General features: G+C 40.7%; 2 protein-coding genes across 3 annotated transcripts in view; both read right to left on the bottom strand.

The window, feature by feature from the left end:
* LOC122820217 overlaps positions 1–10,092 on the bottom strand; it is an 11,673-nt gene extending 1,581 nt beyond the window's left edge. Inside the window, exons 1-3 of one of the 2 annotated variants that reach the window (XM_044097455.1) lie at positions 10,004–10,092; positions 6,920–7,002; positions 6,724–6,833 (exon numbers count right to left, since the gene is read on the bottom strand). In XM_044097455.1, coding sequence (XP_043953390.1) covers positions 6,724–6,833; positions 6,920–6,955 — 146 coding nt within the window. In that variant the 5' untranslated portion in view covers positions 6,956–7,002; positions 10,004–10,092. Of the gene's footprint in view, positions 1–4,134; positions 5,792–6,723; positions 6,834–6,919; positions 7,003–10,003 lie in introns of those variants that run through there. The other variant, XM_044097454.1, reaches the window with a different exon arrangement.
* On the bottom strand, positions 8,871–26,685 carry LOC122820218 (GRB2-associated-binding protein 1-like). Its single transcript, XM_044097456.1, has 9 exons — positions 25,546–26,685; positions 20,846–22,870; positions 20,650–20,759; positions 13,087–13,349; positions 12,421–12,492; positions 11,582–11,678; positions 11,133–11,262; positions 10,918–11,046; positions 8,871–10,270 (listed from the first exon to the last, which is right to left on the bottom strand). The coding sequence occupies exons 2-9, from the start codon at positions 20,879–20,881 to the stop codon at positions 10,085–10,087; spliced, it is 1,023 nt and encodes a 340-aa protein (XP_043953391.1). The 5' UTR covers positions 20,882–22,870; positions 25,546–26,685; the 3' UTR covers positions 8,871–10,084.

Raw genomic sequence — 26,685 nt, 5'->3', positions numbered from 1 at the left:
CTTTCCTTGACCCGGGCAGCACGGCAACATTTTGTACTGAAAGATTGATGAACATATGTATATATATATATATATATATATATATATATATATATATATATATATATATATATATATATATATATATATATATATATATATATATATATATATATATATATATATATGTGTATATGTATGTATATACAGTTGTGTTCGAAATAATAGCAGTGCCTCAACAGCAGCAAGAAAATCACTGGTTTTATTAACATTTCAAACTCTATACCCCAGATAAGTTTCTGGGGGGTAAAATAAAGGTATAGAAAACCAACAAACCCAACAGGACAGCCATGCATACTGTGGATTCTGTGAAATTGAATGATTAACTGAAAAGGGTGTGTTCAAAAAAATAGCAGTGGTGAGTTCAATTAGAGAGGGTATTCTGGGAAAAAAGGGTGTTAACAGGTGATCCGTATTTAAGGATCAAGACAACTGGCATGCTGGCTGTGCATTTCTCCTGAAAAAACAATGAAAATGGGTCGTTCAAGACACTGTTCTGAAGATGAGTTTCCTAATAAAAAAATTGATTAAAGAAGGGAAAACATACAAAGAGGTGCAGAAAATCATTGGCTGTTCAGCTAAAATGATCTCAAATGCCCTGAAATGGGAGCAAAAAACTGAAAAACGAGGAAGAAAAAGAAAGACAACCCCTCGAATGGACAGAAGAATAGCCAAACTGGCGAAGACTCAGCCAATGATGGGATCCAAGAGGATCAAGCAAGACCTTCAGTTGACAGTGAGTACTGTGACAATCAGAAGACGTCTTACTGAGGTTAACCTTCCAGCAAGAAGCCCCCGCAAAGTCCCACTGCTGAGAAAAAGACATGTGCAGAAGCGTTTACAATTTGCCAAAGAGCACATTGACTGGCCTGAAAAGAAATGGCATAATATCTTGTGGACAGATGAAAGCAAGATTGTTCTTTTTGGGTCTAAGGGTCACAGGCAGTATGTCAGACGCCCTGCAAACACAGAATTCAAGCCACAGTACTCACTGAAGACCATTAAGCATGGTGGTGCAAGCATCATGATATGGGGATGTTTTTCATACTATGGTGTTGGTCCGATTCACCGCATACAAGGGATCATGGATCAGTTCCAGTACATCAGGATCCTGGAAGAGGTCATGCTGCCATATGCTGAGGAGGAAATGCCTTTGAGGTGGACCTTTCAACAGGATAATGACCCCAAACACACCAGCAAGCGAGCAAAAGCATGGTTCCAGATGAACAAGATTCAACTGATGGAGTGGCCAGCACAATCCCCGGACCTTAATCCCATTGAAAACTTGTGGGCTGACATAAAAAGTGCAGTGCATGAGGCAAAACCAAGAAACGCTGAGGAATTGTGGAATACAGTGCAATTATCCTGGGCTGCAATACCTGTGGAACGATGCCAGAAGTTGGTTGACTCCATGCACCACAGATGTGAAGCAGTCATCGGAAACCGTGGTTTTGCAACAAAATATTAGTTTAGGATACTCAGCTAGGTTCACTTATCAAGAATTTCTTTGTTTGTACAGTACATTTTTGAGTTTCCAAGGAAAGATGGCAACACTGCTATTCTTTTGAACATGCCATTTCTTACTTTATTTGAAATATTATTATTATTATTTAAGTTTTGATGACTTTGCGCAATTGTTTTGCTTTGGAATAGAATGTACTGTGTCCCCAATGTATCTGTGTTCATTAAAGTACAATTTCTTTGAAGAATTTTGACATTTACTCATTTTTCTAAAGGCACTGCTATTATTTCGAACACAACTGTATATATATATATATATAGGAACTGGAGAGGGCCTGGAAGGTGAAGACCACAGTGGTGCCTGTGGTCATCCGGACCCTCGGGGCAGTCACTCCCAAACTGGAACAGTGGCTACAACAGATTCCAGGAACAACATCAGACATCTCAGTCCAGAAATGTGCAGTCCTAGGCACAGCCAAGATACTGCGCAGAACCCTCAAGCTCCCAGGCCTCTGGTAGAGGACCCGAGCTAAGAGGAAGAAGAATCACCACCTGAGTGAGAAGGAATTATTATTTTTTATTATATATATATATATATATATATACACATATATATGTGTATATATATATATATATATGTGTGTATATATATATATGTATATATATATATATATGTGTATGTATATATATATGTGTGTATATATATATATGTATATATATATATGTGTATGTATATATATATATATATATATGTGTATATATATGTATATATATGTGTATATATATATATATATATATATATATATATATATTTATATATATATATATACGTATATATATATATATATATACGTATGTATATATATATATATATATATATATATATATACATACGTATATATATGTATATATATATACATACGTATATATATGTATATATATATACATACGTATATATATGTATATATATATACATACGTATATATATGTATATATATATACATACGTATATATGTATATTATTATTATTATTATTATTATTATTATTATTATTTATTATCATTGTTATAAACAAGTTAAAATTTTCTTCCTTAGCCAATTCATTATCAAATTTGCACAAAATCTTTTTGGACTGATGGAGGAAGCCTGAGAAAGTTCCTGAAACAAACAAAGGAGATGATTGTTGATTTCAGGAGGAACAGGATTAGATCAAAGTTTGTTTCCATCATGGGAGTAGAAGTGAAGGTGGTTGAGGAATATAACCACCTCAATGTTCATCTGGACCACAGACGGGACTGGAGACGCAACAGGGAAGCGTCTATGAGAAGGAACAGAGCAGACTGGAGTCCTGGAGGAAGTGAAGGTCCTTCAAGATGCTGCAGATCTTCTATAATCTGTTGTTGAGAGCGCCATCTGTTGGGGCAGCAGCATCAGCGCCAGGGACCTAAAAATGCTCAACAGCCTGGTAAAGAAGACTGGTTCTGTTCTGGTTCTGTTCTGGGGAACCTCTGGAGATGGTCATGCAGAGAAGGATTCTTCATAGGATCAAGAAAATTAGGGACGATCCTGATCATCCTCTTCATCCGATTGTCTTGGATTGTCTTGTTCTCAATGGCTCTTTGAAGAATCCTGATGAATATTCAATTTTCTTTGGGATCAATAAAGTATTTTTAAACTGAATCAGGAAATTTAATGACATCTGGTGAATACCTTCCTCCAGTTGTCATTAAATTTGAAGCAAAGCATCCAATTCTTGGCATGGTACTGCCAACACATAAGTCAATCCACAGACACAAATTAGAAAAAAATATAAGAATGAAAAATCACAAATCCAAAAAATAACCAGCAGCAGGCAAAATAAGCACAAAATTAACAATAATATCTCCCACTTAGATATATTCTTACATATATTTACACAAATAGATATATAGTTTTGGTTATTAAACAGTTTTTCTCTCTCTTTTAAAATAATCTCCACAGACTCAGAAACGGTTTCTGCCTTGATTTCAGCGACATCTTCTGATGATTCTGCTCTCCCTCTGCTTTGGAGAGGGAGAGCAGGGTAAGACGTTACACTTGCTGTTTTCTTCTCATAAATGTAAACAAATCCCGTTTCAGAAATTACTTTCTTGCAGTCGTCACCTGGAGTCATTACAAGGTCATCATCAACCATGAATATCTGTTGTCCCCGGATCAGGAAGGTGTAGAAGTGTGTCAGCTTCGAATTACTGCAGATGATGGAAGAAAGATGGTATGTCTGATTTCCACCTTTTCCGGGGACGTCAAGCGTTGCACTTGGAGCCAGTATTGGATTCCAAGCCCTGGCCGACAGTTGCCGGAAAAGGACAATCGCTTCATTATTGCCTAGAAAGTTTTTTCTGTAAAATACCCTTTTGCAGACTGAACAGCGAGTTTCCCCACAAAAATCCAACCAACACTTAAACAGAGAAGTGAAGCTCTCTGCACGTAGTGAAGGCAGAGCAACGAGGGGGCTGCTCTTCAAGAGTCCAATAAGATCTCTCTTGCACTTCATGCAGGTCTTCTCTCCTGCCATTAGCATTTTCATGTTTCTATCACTTGAATTTAGCCAGGTTAAAATAACTTCCAATAAGTATGAAATGTTATAGTCCTTACCCAAGTCAGACCACAGTTCATTTTCTCTCAGCTCCATCTGAACTCGGGCCATTTCCAGTGGGGTAAAATATTTTCCCGGATTGTGAACGGCTGTCGAGATGAGACTGGCACATAATGGTGTGGCTGATGATGCCTTAGAAAACTTCTTGGGATTTTGAAAAAGGACCTTTCTGGTTAAATTCAAATTCAATATGCCTTGAAAACTGGCGTTAATCCAACCATTTTTGCAAAGGTTGGAAAACTTACAAATATTGTCAATGCTGCCTTCTTTGCTTTTGCTGACTTGGTTATTTAAAACATCTGTTGTTTCTGAGAGAAGCTGCTTATCTACAAAGCAAACATCCCCAGCCGGGGAGGTTTGCTTCTCTGTTGGATAAGGCTTGAAGACAGATGCATCATATTCAGGAAAAGTGCCCTCATCCTGAGAGCAACTTTTCTCTACCTCCCCAGCCGGGGAGGTTTGCTTCTCTGTTGGATAAGGGGCGAAGACAGATGCATCATATCCAGAAAAAGTGCTCTCATCCTGAGAGCAACTTTTCTCTACCTCCCCAGCCGGGGAGGTTTGCTTCTCTGTTGGATAAGGCTTGAAGACAGATGCATCATATCCAGAAAAAGTGCCCTCATCCTGAGAGCAACTTTTCTCTACCTCCCCAGCCGGGGAGGTTTGCTTCTCTGTTGGACAAGGGGCGAAGACAGATGCATCATATCCAGAAAAAGTGCTCTCATCCTGAGAGCAACTTTTCTCTACCTCCCCAGCCGGGGAGGTTTGCTTCTCTGTTGGATAAGGCTTGAAGACAGATGCATCATATCCAGAAAAAGTGCCCTCATCCTGAGAGCAACTTTTCTCTACCTCCCCAGCCGGGGAGGTTTGCTTCTCTGTTGGAGATGGAAGGAAGAGAAATGCATCAAAAGCATCGTATTGAGGAAAATTGCTTTCGTCTTCAGTGCTACTTTTCTCTACCTCCCCAGCCGGGGAGGTTTGCTTCTCAGTTGGAGAAGGATTGTAGAGAAATGCATCAAATGCATCGTATTCGGAGGAAGTGCTCTCATCTTGAGCACTACGTTGTTCTAAACCGCTTCCAGGAAGTAGTTTGTCAAAAACTTTCTTCATACTGGTGGTTACTAAATATCCAAGGCCAAAACCAAGGGGGAAACACACGTTGACCAAAATCTCTGCCATCCTGAAAATCCTTGCGAAAAACAATGTTGAGGTTCGAAGAGCTGCTTGGATATGAACTGAGGTCTTGGAACACAAGCATTCATAACCTCAGATGTTCTTTGATCTAGAACCGCATGTCATAGATGAGGTCATAACTACAATGAGGTCACTGGGGGAATGTCTTGTTTCTTCTTGTTGCTATGGAAACGGTCAGATCATGTCTGCTTGAGCCAAACTATTGCCCCTCTGCAACGGCGTCACTTAATGGTTCGAGGAGCCATGATGAGAAGTGAGGGACGGGAGTATTGAACTGAGCAACTGAAGTTGTTTTACAAAGTTGTTAGGAGTCGGCGTGTTTTTTTAATTTAATAAAAATGTATTAATAAACTTTCTTTGATAAACAGTACTGCAAGCTTCTCATCTGGCCTCTCTCTCTGCATATATATATATGGTTTATTATTGTCATATATAGTCTTACAGTTCAATCTCCTCCCTGTTCATTGAGTCTTCATTCCAATAAATGAGCCCCTCAACTGTGAAATCACCCATAAAGTAAATTTCCAGGCCTTATCTGTGAATTCACTACTGTGTGAGAAGCAGTGGGCCGAGAACACAACCTTGAGGTTTCCCAGTTATCCGTATTGGGCTGACTGTGGTCTCTCAATCTAGATATTTAAAATTCAGATTAAAGTTTTCTGTTATTTCTTTATAATAGCTGTTGAAAAATGTTAATGTTAAACATTGAGCATGACAATCTTTTTAAATGTCCCTTTTCACAATACACACATTGAGTGCAGTCTTATTGTGATAACAAAGAAGTTGCAATATATTTTTTCCCAGCCCTACTCAAAAGTAATCTGGTTAGAAAAGTTAAAGTGCGCAGAAGTACTTTAAAATCTGTATCTATATTCACCCAGCACGTGGCAATACTAAATTTAGATGTTTAGCTTAAACTGGATTTAGGTTATTTTTTGCTTTTTTGGCCTAAAATATATTGTGGAAAGATTGAGGTGGCAATTATAATTATTAATAACTTAAATATTTAATCAAGAACACTTTTGGGAAAAAAGAAGCGATTATTTTAGGAATATACGTGAACGTTGATTTATCCCATTGCGAATGTGCGCAGAAGACGAACGTTAATGACGTCACACGGGGGCGCACTGTTTACGGAAGTAATAATGGATGCCGCCAAAGACTGAATGTTTTTCCTCTGCGAGTCTCAAATGTTTCTGCAATATTCAGCTAACGGCGTCCACCTCGCGTTTTCACAGGAGATGCATATTGTTCTGGTTATAAGTCATATTACATCCTTCTGCTTTAATTAAACCGTTAAATGCTGAGCAGTAAGAAGAGCTTTGATATAAACTGGTGTGAAAACGTTTTTCAAAACCTGACCAACACGACAAAGTGTTTTAACAGTGACTCACCTCGCTGCAACCGGTGGCTCATTGGTGGAGGCGCTCATGGGAACATAACTTTCATCCAGATCGTCATCTTCAGAACAAAAGCTTCCCAGAGGAACCATGCCTTTATTAAACTGGGAGAAAGAACGAACAGGAGGGAACATGACTTAAAGATGAGCAACAAAATAAACGATTGCGTCATTTAAAGTGGATAACTCACAAAGTAGGTGTTGAAGCTCTCGCTGAAGTCAAACATGGTGGCTCTGTCAGACTGAGAGCGAGGAATGAAGACAGATTCGCTCCCTGAAACACAGACATTAAAAAACGTGAATCTTACAATGTGAGTTCATCAACATCCTCCTGGTGTCGACATCAATTCCTCCAAAACTAAGTGAAATAAGCCAAAATCAAAAGATAAAAACCTGTTGTTTATGTATTATTTGGATCACACATTTCTAAAGAGAAAACTGAGGAGATGTGGACGTGTGTGTCATATTTCATGTTGACAGCTGTAAACATTTCAACGTTCATGCTGCTTCTTTATAACAAAACAGTTATTGCAAAAGTAATTAACAGGCCGTGAAATCACTTCTGCTCAATAACATCTTTGTTTCGTTGCGGGGTAAAGCTCTCATCTTAATACCTGCAGTTCTGGTGAAATTACTCTGAACACAGTCAGAGTTGTTCCACTAAGCATGAAATCTGTAACCCTGCCATCTGAGAACAATAAAGCTTCTTAAAAGTAGTTTTCTGATCTGCTGTGAGCTCCAAAGGTCACGACAAATCTCACTCCAAAAAATGCATTCATTTTCAGATAAACCATTTTAACTGTAAAATATTTGGCACCGTGGAGAAACTTTTCAACAGTTTTTATCCAGTTTAATGTTAATTTATGGTCAGGTCTGCTACTTTGTGGAAAGATTTCTCCTAAAAATTACATCATGGTTCATTTTCTACTTTTAAATCATTAGTTAAAGTTTACTTTAATAATATTACCTTTAATTTTTTAATCTCTTTAATTAAAATTTTTGTCTCACATTTTAATTGCTTTGGTATACATTTTTAATTTCTTGTCATTTTGTTTTAATTATTTTTGTTTATATATTTTGTAATATTTGCTTTATGAGTGCTACACCTAAAGTATTATTACTGATGTATTAAAATAAGGCATTAACTGTTTTACTGAAGTTGCTTGGCAACGAACTGTTTTACTGAAGTTGCTTGGCAACAAAATGTTTTACTGGAGTTGCTTGGCAACAAACTGTTTTACTGGAGTTGCTTGGCAACGAACTGTTTTACTGAAGTTGCTTGGCAACAAACTGTTTTACTGGAGTTGCTGGGTGTCATGGTGCGTTCACACCAAATGTATTTCGGACGTCAAACTTGACGCGTCCAACGCTTCAATTTTGATGTGTTTACATGTTGAAGACAGACGGCTGACATTTTGCTCACAGTCGGATGCATCAAACACGTGAAAATCGCTCTAGCCATTGTTTTCCGTTGCTGGCCTATTTGTCGGACACGTTGGACGCTCTTGACGGTTCAAATCGCGCCGCGATGGGCCCTCGACGCGCCTCCACATACTTTGAACTTAAACCAGACACGCCTGGTGTTCAAAACACGTTTGGTGTGAACGCACCGTTAGGCAACGCCTGCTGGTGTGTGGTTTTTGAAACACCTCATTTTCCAGATACCAAAAAACTTTAACTTATTGCCAAAAACTGACGGGGTCTTTTTTTAAGTGCTTTGGCTGTTTTTAGAAGGAATAAAGTCCCAAATGGAAGAACAAAAATGTGAATTTTGCGTAACAGGTCCTGTTGTGGCTAATCTTGCTTCATAATAAGGTCCAAAAGTGTTTTTAAGAGGAGGTTTTCGACTCACTCCAAATAAAAAACCAGAGTTTTCTGGTTTCAAAAAGTGTTTTCTTATAGAAATAATAGAAATATTTGACTTCATACTAAATATTTAAATATTAACATTAATTTTGTGGTAGAAAAACTGTTTCACTCCTTCACCAAACAATCAGATCAACCACAGCAGCTTGTTAATCACAGCAGGAGGCTGACGGACAAGAAGGGTCTAAGCAAACAATAAATAAGTAAATAAACAACAATAGGTCGACCATTCGCATGATCTTGGATGTAAGATGAAATAAAGACGCGAAGACCAAAGCAGATTTTAAAACGGCAGGAAAGTGTTTTTTAGATTATTCCAACTGTTCAAGACAAAAATAATCATAAAACTCACATCACCCAAAATATATCTTTAAAACACAAATCCTGCAGTCATCACTAATTTATGAAACATTTGTTATTCATGTTCTAACACACAAAAAATGCTCATTTCTGTGTTATTCTAAACTTTAATCAGCAGAAACACAAAATAAAAACTGTCTTGTTTGAACTTGTCAGAAAAACAGCAAACTTAAAACTCCTCCATGAGACATAGCATCAAAGTTGCCTAAAATGTAATTAATGTAAATTATTTTAGTCAAGCAAAGATTTACGCTCACTGGCCACTTTATTAGGTACACCAGGAACTTGGAATAAATAGAATAAAAGTGGATCAGCAGCAATACGATGATGCTGTTCTGATAAAACAGATCAAATCTCTAAGCCATGAAGAATTAATGCTTTTCTAAAATTAGATACAAATTGCGTTACTGAAGTGTGTCTAACAAAGTGGCCACTGAGTGTAATTGTACAATTTAAAATAAATTATTTTTACCACAAAGATGCTAAAAAATTCAGACGAGCTACTTGTGATTTACATTCTGGTTGAACTTTTAAAGGGGCAGTATCATGTAAAAATCAATGTTTTGTGCTTTACTTCATGTTTTATTATTCCGTCATCAGATTCTTTCAAGGATGTTTGAGAAATCCTCTAATCTCCATGGTAACCATGCAGCTGTGCAAAACCCCTGAAAGGACCAAAAGCATATTGCCTCTTTTTCCCACTAAGCTCCTCCAGACTAGCCAGCAGAAATTAGCAAACACCTGGTGGAACAGAACCTGTGCTGAGAGTTTCAGTGAAATGCTGGTGAAAACGATGTTAAAGGGTTAATGGAGGAGCCATGCTGTGACGACTTCCTGAACGGAAGATCAGGAGTTTCTTAAACACACAGAGGCCCAATTTCAAGACGTAAATTTACAAAGTTTTTTTTTTTTTTGTTTTACGTCATACTTCACATACGTAGAATTTTTACAACAGAAGATAACATAGATACTTGATACAAAATACGTGATACTGCCCCTTTAAGGAGAAAGAAAACAAGATGTGAAGTGATTTATTGCTTTAAACAAACATTGGTGTCCGTTTGTCTGACGGTGAGGACGTTAATCCAAACAGCAGGAATTCCTCTGGGAGTTCTTTTGCCCCAGCATGTCTAGCTTTTCTCTTTTTCTGTGGACATCCTCCCATCATGCCACGCTTCCCGGGTGTTCTTCAGGGCTTTGGTCCGTTTGGGATCCACCACCACGTAGTCCACCCGCCTGCGGTCGCCGCGCGCTCGTTCATCACCCGCTGCAGCGTGATCACTGCTGCTGGGCCCACCTTCTGCTGTGGAGCGTTTCTAAAGACACAGACAGGATTCGTGACATGGAGTTCTAATTTATATTCTGCAACAAGATTAATTTACATCTCTAATGAGTTACGCTTAATGCACTGGTGTCCAAACTCTTTGCAACTTGAGCCACAACTGTGAAGTTAAAAATAAAGTTCCATCTCTTTTGTTGTGAAAAATGTGAAAATAATTACAGCATTAGCTGAGCCCGTCATCTTAAAAAAAGTACTTATTCATTTAGCCTAATTTAATAAATAGCATCAAATTCTTTTTTTTTTTGAGTAAAAGTTTCTTAATGTTTGTGGTCCTATATACCATCAAGTTAAAATGAAAGGCAATAATTCTGTAATTAAAAGATAGTTTTTGTGTTTGTTTTCTATTTTAAGATTATTTTGAATTTCTCTACATCCTTTTTTTAAATCAGTGAAATCTGTGTGATTCTTGAACTGTGAACAAGGGCCACACAGAATCATACCAAGGGCTGCAAATGGCCCCCGGGCCACACTTTTGACACCCTAGTTGAACTTTACAGACACAGTTGGTTCTTTGATGCCCTCTAGTGGACAAACTCCAAGCAGGTGAAATAAATCACCTAGATTTGAGTTATCCAGTTACTTTTTTAAACTAATAATTATAAAAAATTTTATTTTTAGCACCTGTCTTGTTGGTGTCGATCGTCCTGTGTGGAGGTCCAGGTCCAGATACTCCACCTGTTTCTCAGCTCGTTGTACCAATGGGCTGCTGACTCCACCCTCAGAGCCGCGGTGCAGCATCATCCTCAGCGACTGCAAACCAAAACATTCAGATTTTAACAAAATACCAGACGTAAAAATAAGCATTCGGTGATCAAAGACGATAAAATGTGTTTCACCTGCTCCCCAGCACTTCGACTGAGGCTGGAGGTCACCATGGTTACGTAGCTGTCGTCGGGGTCATCAGAATCAGAGGATGGGGATGAGCTTTGGACCGAGCTCGCTGTGAATGACCCACGAATGGACGGACTGAGACACAAAAACACAATTAATTTCTAAAATAAATAATTTTTTAAGGATTCTTTCCAAAACTGTTTTTACTTTTTTGACACTTCATTGCTTTTATTTTTCTTTACCCCCAAACTAATTTACTTCTCAGAAGATGTGTGTATTCAATCACATTCATCCACAGCAGATATAACAGACTGTAATACTAATTTACGACCACAAGGTGGAAGCAGAGAGAAACGCAGCTGCAGCTCTTCAACGTCTTTCAAAGAGCACGTCACATTTATGGCTAAATATATTTATTTCTTCCTGCTTTAGCAAAATGTTGACGCCAACTCACCCTCGAGTGAAGGTGCGAGTGACAGGTGAGCGAACAGGAGGCGGGACTTCCTGCCAGTCCTGCGACACCGGAGTTATTTCCAGAGGAGCTGGTTTTACTGAAATATACACGAAGAACATTCAAATCAGGGCAATGTTAATAAGTGCAGTTTTGTTTGTATGTGACCCAGTAAAACGTAATGATAAATAATTATGCAAATTTATTTATCATAGATATCAATGGTTTTCGCACCCAAAAATATTTTCAAAATCTTATACAGTGGCAGCATCATGTCAGCAGGGGGCAGCACTACAACACACTCTACAAATAGTGAAAATGATGAGATGAGTCCCGTCCTTTCTCTGGAATCTTGTTTCAAGAGCATAAAACTGCAGATTCCCAAATATAAATCAGCATCTTTAGTGTTCGCAGGACCAACACAAACATTAATTATTGATGTTTTAATGTTCCCACGTCCTGCATCTTTAGGTTTCCTGATGTTCGTTTGCATGTGCGCTGCTGCCAGAACCTTTTTCTGCAGACTTGTCAGGTAAACCGGGTGCAGATTAATAATTAAAATCAAAGCAGGCATGTTGGGAACAGGAGAGTCATGAAATGACAGAGTTACATAAGACGGAGGAAAGGAACTATGAACTCTTTCTTACTGTTTCGAAATGACTCAGTAAGTCGATGACAGATCAAAACTGCAAACAAAACTTAAGAAGTAAGAATATTTTCTAATACATCAGTAATATAAAAGATCTTCACTAGCATTAGATGTGACTAATCGATACATTTGAATGCATGTCAAACTCAAAACTCTCTAAAGCCAGATAGTTTTGCAGGACTGAAGTTTGTACCTTTTGTTTTATGTGTGGCCTCTGCAGGAATCTGGCTGCTGTTCTTCCCCACAGCCTGACTGCCACAAACTCCTGCAGAGGCATAATTTCAGGTATGAAGCTTTTAGACTTTAACAAACCAGTTGTTTTATGCAATCAGAACCATAAGGCAATGTTAATTATATATCACCTTTCACAAGATAATTGTCAAAGTGCTTTTAGATGCCATCAAAAAGACAAAGAAAATTACAAACAGGAAAAACAATATTTTTTGAAATAAAGAACTGGGATGGATTGCTTTTCATCTAACCAGTTAGGTTTTAAATGTAAAACAAAAACCTTTAAAAACACCAAAACAAGATAAGACTGAACTCTGCATTCCAGGGAGGCCTGGAGGAGTTTAAAGCAAAGATGCAGCAGACCAGTTCACCGACCTGTTTTCTTATTTTTGCTCTGGTAATAAATGTAAAGTCCTTTTATCTCAAATCCTAGAATCAAAAACATGTAAAGTAAAATATCTTGTTTAAGAAGCATCAGTTTGTGGACGAACAAGAAACCCCAGCAGGGGTCTTGACTAAAGACGATTGTTGTTTTAAGTATCATTTTCTGTATCATGACCTCCTAATAGCAGAAGTGCATCATGAAGCTTCATGTGCCCAACAATAACCCCGACCTGCTGCCACTGACCTTTCCGCTGAGGTTTCAGGTTGCGGAGGATTGGAGGAGGAACGACTTCAGCTTCACCTACGCTGGTGTTGTGCATTGTATTCCGGGGTGGAGGAATGACTGGAGTCATTGTGGAATTACGAAACCCATGGGGCTGGAGGCACCTGCCTCCCAGCAAGGCCAGGTCACCTGTAGCAGCAGTGGGATAAGCAGGTAGGGAGGATGGGACGTAGTTGCCGTCTTGGAGCTCAGCAGTAAAGTCTGATGGACCCCCTGGATTAGCCCTGGATTAAAAACAACAACTGTAGATTAGAATTGAAAAAATACAAAGTTTCTGCAAATGTTTTAAAGTATAAAATCTTCAACCAGCAACTGGATTCTGTAGCTGAACCCTAATTCCATCAATCCTTTCAAAAACTAAATCCAACCATCTTTTAGCTTTTTAGCTAATTTTGATATTTACATGGTTTGTTTCCACACTGTGTGGATTATGTTTACTGTAGATTAAGTTAAGCGTGTTAATCTACAGTAGATTATTGTGCAGCACATTTCAGCAGTGAGGCAGTTCAAAGTGCTTCTTAAAAACACACAATAAAAAAGATCAAATGTAAAGCTAGTGCTAATAGATGCTATTGTTATTATTTTTGCTCCTTTTAGCTAATTTTGGTTTTTGCGTGAGTTTTATCACTCTGCATGGAATATGTTACTGCATCCAAACTACCTTATAAACTGCGAGAAAGATGGCGAACCACAGCTTATGAAATACAACAGAGAACTGGCAGGAGAGTGAGATTTAAACATCTTGTCGAGTTTGTGGAAAACTATGCTAATATGCTTTTGGATCCTTTGTTTGGAGACCTTCAAGACCAAACAACAATCAAAAAAACATTCCCAAGAGGCAAAGGTGAGCTAAAATCAATAAGAGGTAAAAACAGCAGCTTTGCAACATTAATATCTACAGAGAAAACAGGATGTGCTATAAAGCAATCAGTTTTGCCTCCACCACCTCCTGAAACGATACCCAGTCCCATCATCCATCACTGTGGATTTTGTGAGGGAAAACACAACTTAACTGACTGTTTGCGTTTTAAAACAGAGTCACATGATACTAAAGTTGAATTTTTGAGAAGTCATGGATATTGCTTTGGTTGCCTACTAAAAGGTCATTTAAGCAAAAATTGTAAGAGGAGATTAATGTGTCAAGTTTGTCGAATGAGACATCCAACAGTACTTCATATTAAAAGTGCAAAAGTTGTACAGCAGGACAGTCAAACTGAGACTGAAGTAACTCCCATAAGCAGTGCTCTTGTTTCAGCAGGTGATGCAACCAGGGCTGGGAGAGAATGTGCACTTTCAATTGTTCCCGTCCGAGTTAAGGTGGCAAACGAGGACAAATATATTCAGACCTATGCTTTCCTTGACCCGGGCAGCACGGCAACATTTTGTACTGAAAGAAAGTTTGAAAGGACGCAAAACTGAGATACTTCTCGAACAATGGGACAGGAAAAGCCAAAGAACCTATGAGGTTAGAGGACTAGAGGTGGGAGACTTGGAGGGCTGCATTGGACTTGCCAAAGGTTTACACACAGGATAAAATACCTGTCTCAAACATAATCACAGCTGATCTGGAGATGTGGCCTCATCTCAAGGGTGTGTCCATTTAAAGAAAATTGAGGCAGACATTGAACTACTCATTGGAACTGATGTTCCTCGAGCATTAGAGCCATGGAGAATAATAAACAGTCATGATAACGGACCGTATGCAATGGAAACAGTGCTTGGATGGGTGGTAACTGGACCACTTGGTGTTGATAGTACCACAGAATATTTTGGGCCTATTGCAGTGTCAATAGGCTGATTTGAAGGATTTACTCATCAGACAATATAACCAGGATTTCTCTGAGAACTTGTATGAGGAGAAAAATGAGATGTCTGTTGAGGATAAGTGTTTATGGAGATTGCTTGGCTCATTGTATATTAAAGATGGACACTATCACCTACCACTTCCTTTCAGAAATAAAGACAAAGTTATGCCTGATAACTATAAAGTGGTTTGGAGACCTTCAAGACACCTTATGAAAAGGTTTAAGATGGATATGTTGTAAAATGCAGAAGAATACACATCCTTCATGGAGGATATTTTGAAAAAGGGCTATGCAGAAAAGGTTCCATTAGAGCAGCTTTGCAGGGAGGATGGACATGTCTGGTACATTCCCATCATGGTGTTTACCATGTAAGCGAAAACGCAAACTGAGGGTGGTGTTTGATTGTACATCCTCATACCAAGGAACTTCTCTGAACAAGGAGTTGCTCCAAGGTCCCGATTTAACAAACACCCTTATTGGGGTACTGTTAAGGTTTCGCCAAGAACCAATTGCAGTAATGGCAGATATTGAGGCAATGTTTTATCAAGTTTATGTGGATGAAAAGGACAGAGATTTCCTCAGGTTTCTGTGGTGGCCAGAAGGGAACATTAACAAACCTCTTGAGGTTTACCGGATGAAAGTTCACCTCTTTGGCTCTGTATCATCCCCAAGCATTGCTAACTTTGCTCTGCATCAAACTGCTACTGACAACCAGAAGCACTATTCTGATTATTAAAACCATTAAAAGTAACTTCAGACTGATTGTCTCCGATCAGTGGCAACAATACTATACATATGTATATACATATGTATATACATATGTATATACATATGTATATACATATGTATATGCATATGTATATACATATATATATGCATATGTATATATACATATATATACATATGTATATGTATATATATGCATATATATGTATATACACGTATATATATGCATATGTATATATACATATATATACATATGTATATGTATATATATGCATATATATGTATATACACGTATATATATGCATATATATGTATATACACATATACATATGTATATATGTATATACGCATATATATACACATATGTGTATATGTATATATATATATACACATATGTATATATAGACATATATACATATGTATATATATATACATATGTGTATATATATATATACATATACATATGTATATATATATATACATATGTATATATGTATATATATATATATATATATATATATATATATGTGTATATATACATATACATACATATATATACATATGTATATGTGTATATGTATATATATACATATGTGTATATGTATATTAATATTATTATTATTATTTATTATCATTGTTATAAACAAGTTAAATTTTTCTTCCTTAGCCAATTCATTATCAAATTTGCACAAAATCTTTTTGGACTGATGGAGGAAGCCTGAGAAAGTTCCTGAAACAAACAAAGGAGATGATTGTTGATTTCAGGAGGAACAGGATTAGATCAAAGTTTGTTTCCATCATGGGAGTAGAAGTGAAGGTGGTTGAGGAATATAACCACCTCAATGTTCATCTGGACCACAGACGGGACTGGAGACGCAACAGGGAAGCGTCTATGAGAAGGAACAGAGCAGACTGGAGTCCTGGAGGAAGCTAAGGTCCTTCAAGATGCTGCAGACCTTCTATAATCTGTTGTTGAGAGCGCCATCTGTTGGGGCAGCAGCATCAGCGCCAGGGACCTAAAAATGCTCAACAGCTTGGTAAAGAAGACTGGTTCTGTTCTGGTTCTGTTCTGGGAAACCTCTGGAGATGGTCATGCAGAGAAGGATTCTTCATAGGATCAAGAAAATTAGGGACGATCTTGATCATCCTCTTCATCCGATTGTCTTGGATTGTATTGTTCTCAATGGCTCTTTTAAGAATCCTGATGAACATTCAATTTTCTTTGGGATCAATAAAGTAATTTTAAACTGAATCAGGAAATTTAATGACAACTGGTGAATACGTTCCACCAGTTGTCATTAAATTTGAAGCAAAGCATCCAATTCTTGGCATGGTACTGCCAACACATAAGTCAATCCACAGACACAAATTAGAAAAAAATATAAGAATGAAAAATCACAAATCCAAAAAATAACCAGCAGCAGGCAAAATAAGCACAAAATTAACAATAATATCTCCCACTTAGATATATTCTTACATATATTTACACAAATAGATATATAGTTTTGGTTATTAAACAGATTTTCTCTCTCTTTTAAAATAATCTCCACAGACTCAGAAACGGTTTCTGCCTTGATTTCAGCGACATCTTCTGATGATTCTGCTCTCCCTCTGCTTTGGAGAGGGAGAGCAGGGTAAGACGTTACACTTGCTGTTTTCTTCTCATAAATGTAAACAAATCCCGTTTCAGAAATTACTTTCTTGCAGTCGCCACCTGGAGTCATTACAAGGTCATCATCAGCCATGAATATCTGTTGTCCCCGGATCAGGAAGGTGTAGAAGTGTGTCAGCTTTGAATTACTGCAGATGATGGAAGAAAGATGGTATGTCTGATTTCCACCTTTTCCGGGGACGTCAAGCGTTGCACTTGGAGCCAGTATTGGATTCCAAGCCCTGGCCGACAGTTGCCGGAACAGGACAATCGCTTCATTATTGCCTAGAAAGTTTTTTCTGTAAAATACCCTTTTGCAGACTGAACAGCGAGTTTCCCCACAAAAATCCAACCAACAGTTAAACAGAGAAGTGAAGCTCTCTGCACGTAATGAAGGCAGAGCAACGAGGGGGCTGCTCTTCAAGAGTCCAATAAGTTCTCTCTTGCACTTCATGCAGGTCTTCTCTCCTGCCATTAGCATTTCCATGTTTCTATCACTTGAATTTAGCCAGGTTAAAATAACTTCCAATAAGTATGAAATGTTATAGTCCTTACCCAAGTCAGACCACAGTTCATTTTCTCTCAGCTCCATCTGAACTCGGGCCATTTCCAGTGGGGTAAAATATTTTCCCGGATTGTGAACGGCTGTCGAGATGAGACTGGCACATAATGGTGTGGCTGATGATGCCTTAGAAAACTTCTTGGGATTTTGAAAAAGGACCTTTCTGGTTAAATTCAAATTCAATATGCCTTGAAAACTGGCGTTAATCCAACCATTTTTGCAAAGGTTGGAAAACTTACAAATATTGTCAATGCTGCCTTCTTTGTTTTTGCTGACTTGGTTATTTAAAACATCTTGTTGGACAAGAGTTGAAGACAGATGCATCATATCCAGAAAAAGTGCCCTCATCCTGAGAGCAACTTTTCTCTACCTCCCCAGCCGGGGAGGTTTGCTTCTCTGTTGGATAAGGGGCGAAGACAGATGCATCATATCCAGAAAACGTGCTCTCATCCTGAGAGCAACTTTTCTCTACCTCCCCAGCCGGGGAGGTTTGCTTCTCTGTTGGATAAGGCTTGAAGACAGATGCATCATATCCAGGAAAAGTGCCCTCATCCTGAGAGCAACTTTTCTCTACCTCCCCAGCCGGGGAGGTTTGCTTTTCTGTTGGACAAGAGTTGAAGACAGATGCATCATATCCAGAAAAAGTGCCCTCATCCTGAGAGCAACTTTTCTCTACCTCCCCAGCCGGGGAGGTTTGCTTCTCTGTTGGATAAGGCTTGAAGACAGATGCATCATATCCAGAAAAAGTGCCCTCATCCTGAGAGGAACTTTTCTCTACCTCCCCAGCCGGGGAGGTTTGCTTCTCTGTTGGATAAGGCTTGAAGACAGATGCATCATATCCAGAAAAAGTGCTCTCATCCTGAGAGCAACTTTTCTCTACCTCCCCAGCCGGGGAGGTTTGCTTCTCTGTTGGATAAGGCTTGAAGACAGATGCATCATATCCAGAAAAAGTGCCCTCATCCTGAGAGCAACTTTTCTCTACCTCCCCAGCCGGGGAGGTTTGCTTCTGAGTTGGAGATGGAAGGAAGAGAAATGCATCAAAAGCATCGTATTGAGGAAAATTGCTTTCGTCTTCAGTGCTACTTTTCTCTACCTTCCCAGCCGGGGAGGTTTGCTTCTCAGTTGGAGAAGGATTGTAGAGAAATGCATCAAATGCATCGTATTCGGAGGAAGTGCTCTCATCTTGAGCACTACGTTGTTCTAAACCGCTTCCAGGAAGTAGTTTGTCAAAAACTTTCTTCATACTGGTTGTTACTAAATATCCAAGGCCAAAACCAAGGGGGAAACACACGTTGACCAAAATCTCTGCCATCCTGAAAATTCTTGCGAGAAACAATGTTGAGGTTCGAAGAGCTGCTTGGATCTGAACTGAGGTCTTGGAACACAAGCATTCATAACCTCAGATGTTCTTTGATCTAGAACCGCATGTCATAGATGAGGTCATAACTACAATGAGGTCACTGGGGGAATGTCTTGTTTCTTCTTGTTGCTATGGAAACCATCAGATCATTTCTGCTTGAGCCAAACTATTGCCCCTCTGCAACGGCGTCACTTAATGGTTCGAGGAGCCATGATGAGAAGTGAGGGACAGGAGTATTGAACTGAGCAACTGAAGTTGTTTTACAAAGTTGTTAGGAGTCGGCGTGTTTCTTTATTTAATAAAAATGTATTAATAAACTTTCTTTGATAATCAGTACTGCAAGCTTCTCATCTGGCCTCTCTCTCTGCATATATATATATATATATATATATATATATATATATATATATATATATATATATATATATGGTTTATTATTGTCATATATAGTCTTACAGTTCAATCTCCTCCCTGTTCATTGAGTCTTCATTCCAATAAATGAGCCCCTCAACTGTGAAATCACCCATAAAGTAAATTTCCAGGCCTTATCTGTGAATTCACTACTGTGTGAGAAGCAGTGGGCCGAGAACACAACCTTGAGGTTTCCCAGTTATCCGTATTGGGCTGACTGTGGTCTCTCAATCTAGATATTTAAAATTCAGATTAAAGTTTTCTGTTATTTCTTTATAATAGCTGTTGAAAAATGTTAATGTTAAACATTGAGCATGACAATCTTTTTAAATGTCCCTTTTCACAATACACACATTGAGTGCAGTCTTATTGTGATAACAAAGAAGTTGCAATATATTTTTTCCCAGCCCTACTCAAAAGTAATCTGGTTAGAAAAGTTAAAGTGCGCAGAAGTACTTTAAAATCTGTATCTATATTCACCCAGCACGTGGCAATAGGGCCTACTAAATTTAGATGTTTAGCTAAAACTGGATTTAGGTTATTTTTCGCTTTTTTTGGCCTAAAATATATTGTGGAAAGATTGAGGTGGCAATTATAATTATTAATAACTTAAATATTTAATCAAGAACACTTTTGGGAAAAAAGAAGCGATTATTTTAGGAATATACGTGAACGTTGACGATCCCATTGCGACCCGTGTGCGCAGAAGACGAACGTTAATGACGTCACACGGGGGCGCACTGTTTACGGAAGTAATAATGGATGCCGCCAAAGACTGAATGTTTTTCCTCTCTGCGAGTCTCAAATGTTTCTGCAATATTCAGCTAACGGCGTCCACCTCGCGTTTTCACAGGAGATGCATATTGTTCTGGTTATAAGTCATATTACATCCTTCTGCTTTAATTAAACCGTTAAATGCTGAGCAGTAAGAAGAGCTTTGATATAAACAGGTGTGAAAACGTTTTTCAAAACCTGACCAACACGACAAAGTGTTTTAACAGTGACTCACCTCGCTGCAACCGGTGGCTCATTGGTGGAGGCGCTCATGGGAACATAACTTTCATCCAGATCGTCATCTTCAGAACAAAAGCTTCCCAGAGGAACCATGCCTTTATTAAACTGGGAGAAAGAACGAACAGGAGGGAACATGACTTAAAGATGAGCAACAAAATAAACGATTGCGTCATTTAAAGTGGATAACTCACAAAGTAGGTGTTGAAGCTCTCGCTGAAGTCAAACATGGTGGCTCTGTCAGACTGAGAGCGAGGAATGAAGACAGATTCGCCCCCTGAAACACAGACATTAAAAAACGTGAATCTTACAATGTGAGTTCATCAACATCCTCCTGGTGTCGACATCAATTCCTCCAAAACTAAGTGAAATAAGCCAAAATCAAAAGATAAAAACCTGTTGTTTATGTATTATTTGGATCACACATTTCTAAAGAGAAAACTGAGGAGATGTGGACGTGTGTGTCATATTTCATGTTGACAGCTGTAAACATTTCAACGTTCATGCTGCTTCTTTATAACAAAACAGTTATTGCAAAAGTAATTAACAGGCCGTGAAATCACTTCTGCTCAATAACATCTTTGTTTCGTTGCGGGGTAAAGCTCTCATCTTAATAACTGCAGTTCTGGTGAAATTACTCTGAACACAGTCAGAGTTGTTCCACTAAGCATGAAATCTGTAACCCTGCCATCTGAGAACAATAAAGCTTCTTAAAAGTAGTTTTCTGATCTGCTGTGAGCTCCAAAGGTCACGACAAATCTCACTCCAAAAAATGCATTCATTTTCAGATAAACCATTTTAACTGTAAAATATTTGGCACCGTGGAGAAACTTTTCAACAGTTTTTATCCAGTTTAATGTTAATTTATGGTCAGGTCTGCTACTTTGTGGAAAGATTTCTCCTAAAAATTACATCATGGTTCATTTTCTACTTTTAAATCATTAGTTAAAGTTTACTTTAATAATATTACCTTTAATTTTTTAATCTCTTTAATTAAAATTTTTGTCTCACATTTTAATTGCTTTGGTATACATTTTTAATTTCTTGTCATTTTGTTTTAATTATTTTTGTTTATATATTTTGTAATATTTGCTTTATGAGTGCTACACCTAAAGTATTATTACTGATGTATTAAAATATAATAATGAACTGCGGAGCTGCAGGCATTTGGTTGTTCGCTGAAGTTGCTTGGCAACGAACTGTTTTACTGAAGTTGCTTGGCAACAAACTGTTTTACTGGAGTTGCTTGGCAACGAACTGTTTTACTGAAGTTGCTTGGCAACAAACTGTTTTACTGGAGTTGCTGGGTGTCATGGTGCGTTCACACCAAATGTATTTCGGACGTCAAACTTGACGCGTCCAACGCTTCAACTTTGATGTGTTTACATGTTGAAGACAGACGGCTGACATTTTGCTCACAGTCGGATGCATCAAACACGTGAAAATCGCTCTAGCCATTGTTTTCCGTTGCTGGCCTATTTGTCGGACACGTTGGACGCTCTTGACGGTTCAAATCGCGCCGCGATGGGCCCTCGACGCGCCTCCACATACTTTGAACTTAAACCAGACACGCCTGGTGTTCAAAACACGTTTGGTGTGAACGCACCGTTAGGCAACGCCTGCTGGTGTGTGGTTTTTGAAACACCTCATTTTCCAGATACCAAAAAACTTTAACTTATTGCCAAAAACTGACGGGGTCTTTTTTTAAGTGCTTTGGCTGTTTTTAGAAGGAATAAAGTCCCAAATGGAAGAACAAAAATGTGAATTTTGCGTAACAGGTCCTGTTGTGGCTAATCTTGCTTCATAATAAGGTCCAAAAGTGTTTTTAAGAGGAGGTTTTCGACTCACTCCAAATAAAAAACCAGAGTTTTCTGGTTTCAAAAAGTGTTTTCTTATAGAAATAATAGAAATATTTGACTTCATACTAAATATTTAAATATTAACATTAATTTTGTGGTAGAAAAACTGTTTCACTCCTTCACCAAACAATCAGATCAACCACAGCAGCTTGTTAATCACAGCAGGAGGCTGACGGACAAGAAGGGTCTAAGCAAACAATAAATAAGTAAATAAACAACAATAGGTCGACCATTCGCATGATCTTGGATGTAAGATGAAATAAAGACGCGAAGACCAAAGCAGATTTTAAAACGGCAGGAAAGTGTTTTTTAGATTATTCCAACTGTTCAAGACAAAAATAATCATAAAACTCACATCACCTGTCGTGATCTGTGTTTTTTGGGTTTATTTTGAAGTTTCCTGTGTGTCTGAGTCTCTGTGTTGTCCTGTCTCCCCGTGATTAGTCCCCAGGTGTGTCTCGTTCCCTGATTACCCTCTTGTGTATTTAGTGTCACCTGTGTGTGTCTGTCTTCGTCGGGTCCTACGTCAGTGAACGTCTAGCTACGTCCGTGTTCTCTTGTCACGTCTGAGTTTTGTTCATTTGAGAGTGGACTGTTACTGTTTATTTTTCATCATTAAAACTCCTCCTCACCTCATCTGGGTCTACTGCGTGCTGCCTCACCTCCACCACACCGCAAATCATGACAGAAGGACCCGACCACAAACGAGGTGAGGTAGCTACCTTTTTGGCTCAGTTGGACCGGGAGGTTTTGAGGGGACTAGACTGGTCTTGGCACCCCCGGATACTGGTCCCCTCCGTTACCTCCGCCAGGAAGTAGGCGACCTGAGCCGCCCGGTGGACCCGGCCCCTGGTCGCTTCCCAGCACCACCTCCGCAGTCAGTCTGGAGGAAGCGGCGTGAGCCGCCGATGCGAACTCGGCCTCGTTGCTTCCCGGAACCACCACCTCTGCAGTCAGTCCGAGGCGGCGTGAGCACCGATGAACTCGGCCCTCGTCGCTTCCGGATCAACCACCTCCGCAGGCCACCCGGAGACAACGGCGTGAGCCGCGGTGGATCCGGACCCTCGTCGCCCTCCGAAACGCCACCTCCGCTGCCGGCCCGAGGCGCTTCGCGGCACTCCTCCGCTGCGGCCCGGCGCCGCCCGGCACTCCTCCGCTACCCGGCCCGAAGCGCCGCCGGCACTCCTCCGCTGCGGCCCAGGCGCCGCGGCACTCCTCCGCTACCGGCCCGGCGGCGCGCCGGACTTCCCCGCAGCAGCCCGAGCGCTCGCCGGCACTTCTCCGCTGCGGCCCGCGGATCACGCGCTGCACTCCTCCGCTGCCGCTCCGAGGCGCTTCGCGGACTTCCTCCGCTGCCCGCTCCGGCGCCGCCGGACTTCCTCCGCTGCCGCTCCGGCGCCGGACTTCCTCCGCTGCCCGCTCCGGCGCCGCCGGACTTCCTCCGCTGCCCGCTCCGAGGCGCTTCGCGCGACTTCCTCCGCTGCCGCTCCAGCGCCGCGGACTTCCTCCGCTGCCCGCTCCGAGGCGCTTCGCCGGACTTCCTCCGCTGCCCGCTCCGAGGCGCTTCGCCGGACTTCCTCCGCTGCCCGCTCCGAGGCGGCTCAACGGACTTCCTCTGCAGCCGGCCCCGAGGCGGCTCAACGGACTTCCTCCGCTCCTGCCCTCAGTAAGTCCCCAGTTTCCTAGTGCCAGTCTCCAGTTTCCTAGTGCCAGTCTCCAGTTTCCTAGTGCCTGTCCCGAGCTTCCTAGTGCCTGTCCCGAGCTTCCTAGTGCCTGTCCCGAGCTTCCTAGTGCCTGTCCCGAGCTTCCTAGTGCCTGTCCCGAGCTTCCTAGTGCCTGTCCCGAGCTTCCTAGTGCCTGTCCCGAGCTTCCTAGTGCCTGTCCCGAGCTTCCTAGCGTCAGTTCCCCTAGCGTCAGTTCCCCAGAGCCTCCTAGCGTCAGTTCCCCAGAGCCTCCTAGCGTCAGTTCCCCTAGCGTCAGTTCCCCAGAGCCCCCTAGTGTCAGTCCTAAGCCCCCTAGTGTCAGTCCAGAGCCCCCTAGTGCTCCCCCCGAGACCCCTAGTGCTCCCCCCGAGACTCCTAGTGCTCCCCCCGAGACTCCTTGTGCTCCTCGTCGCCGCCCCCGTGCGGCCCCAGAGACTCCTTGTGCTCCTCGTCGCCGCCCCCGTGCGGCCCGCCTCCTGCGCCGCGGACGGCCGCCGGACAGCCTCCGTGGTTCCCGCCTCCTGCGCCGCGGACGGCCGCCTGACCGCCTCCGTGGTTTCCGCCTCCGTGGTTTCCGCCTCCGGCGCCGCGGACGGCCGCCGGACCGCCTCCGTGGTTTCCGCCTCCGGCGCCGCGGACGGCCGCCGGACCGCCTCCGTGGTTTCCGCCTCCGGCGCCGCGGACGGCCGCCGGACCGCCTCCGTGGTTTCCGCCTCCGTGGTTTCCGCCTCCGTGGTTTCCGCCTCCGTGGTTTCCGCCTCCGGCGCCGCGGACGGCCGCCGGACCTCCTCTGTGGTTCCCGCCTTCCGGTGCTTCCGCCCACCCAGTTGGGTTTGTTTTGTTTGTTTTTTGGACTCTTGGCCTTCGTGTGCCTCCGCCCACCCGGTTGGGTTTGTTTTTTGTTGTGTTGGACTCTGGCCCCCCGTCCAGCTCCCCTCCACCCACCCTTGTTGTGTTTTTCTGTTTTGGGCGTCTGGGAGCCGCCCTTTGAGGGGGGGGTACTGTCGTGATCTGTGTTTTTTGGGTTTATTTTGAAGTTTCCTGTGTGTCTGAGTCTCTGTGTTGTCCTGTCTCCCCGTGATTAGTCCCCAGGTGTGTCTCGTTCCCTGATTACCCTCTTGTGTATTTAGTGTCACCTGTGTGTGTCTGTCTTCGTCGGGTCCTACGTCAGTGAACGTCTAGCTACGTCCGTGTTCTCTTGTCACGTCTGAGTTTTGTTCATTTGAGAGTGGACTGTTACTGTTTATTTTTCATCATTAAAACTCCTCCTCACCTCATCTGGGTCTACTGCGTGCTGCCTCACCTCCACCACACCGCAAATCATGACATCACCCAAAATATATCTTTAAAACACAAATCCTGCAGTCATCACTAATTTATGAAACATTTGTTATTCATGTTCTAACACACAAAAAATGCTAATTTCTGTGTTATTCTAAACTTTAATCAGCAGAAACACAAAATAAAAACTGTCTTGTTTGAACTTGTCAGAAAAACAGCAAACTTACGCAAACTCCCTCCATGAGACATAGCATCAAAGTTGCCTAAAATGTAATTAATGTAAATTATTTTAGTCAAGCAAAGATTTACGCTCACTGGCCACTTTATTAGGTACACCAGGAACTTGGAATAAATAGAATAAAAGTGGATCAGCAGCAATACGATGATGCTGTTCTGATAAAACAGATCAAATCTCTAAGCCATGAAGAATTAATGCTTTTCTAAAATTAGATACAAATCGCATTAATGAGGTGTGTCTAACAAAGTGGCCACTGAGTGTAATTGTACAATTTAAAATAAATTATTTTTACCACAAAGATGCTAAAAAATTCAGACGAGCTACTTGTGATTTACATTCTGGTTGAACTTTTAAAGGGGCAGTATCATGTAAAAATCAATGTTTTGTGCTTTACTTCATGTTTTATTATTCCCTCATCAGATTCTTTCAAGGATGTTTGAGAAATCCTCTAATCTCCATGGTAACCATGCAGCTGTGCAAAACCCCTGAAAGGACCAAAAGCATATTGCCTCTTTTTCCCACTAAGCTCCTCCAGACTAGCCAGCAGAAATTAGCAAACACCTGGTGGAACAGAACATGTGCTGAGAGTTTCAGTGAAATGCTGGTGAAAACGATGTTAAAGGGTTAATGGAGGAGCCATGCTGTGACGACTTCCTGAACGGAAGATCAGGAGTTTCTTAAACACACAGAGGCCCAATTTCAAGACGTAAATTTACAAAGTTTTTTTTTTTTTTGTTTTACGTCATACTTCACATACGTAGAATTTTTACAACAGAAGATAACATAGTTACTTGATACAAAATACGTGATACTGCCCCTTTAAGGAGAAAGAAAACAAGATGTGAAGTGATTTATTGCTTTAAACAAACATTGGTGTCCGTTTGTCTGACGGTGAGGACGTTAATCCAAACAGCAGGAATTCCTCTGGGAGTTCTTTTGCCCCAGCATGTCTA

Source organism: Gambusia affinis, linkage group LG18 (genome assembly GCF_019740435.1).
Source record: "Gambusia affinis linkage group LG18, SWU_Gaff_1.0, whole genome shotgun sequence".
NCBI classification, from domain to species: Eukaryota; Metazoa; Chordata; class Actinopteri; order Cyprinodontiformes; family Poeciliidae; genus Gambusia; species Gambusia affinis.
Note: the sequence above shows the minus strand (reverse complement) of the source record. Positions and strands in the feature narration are given on the sequence as shown.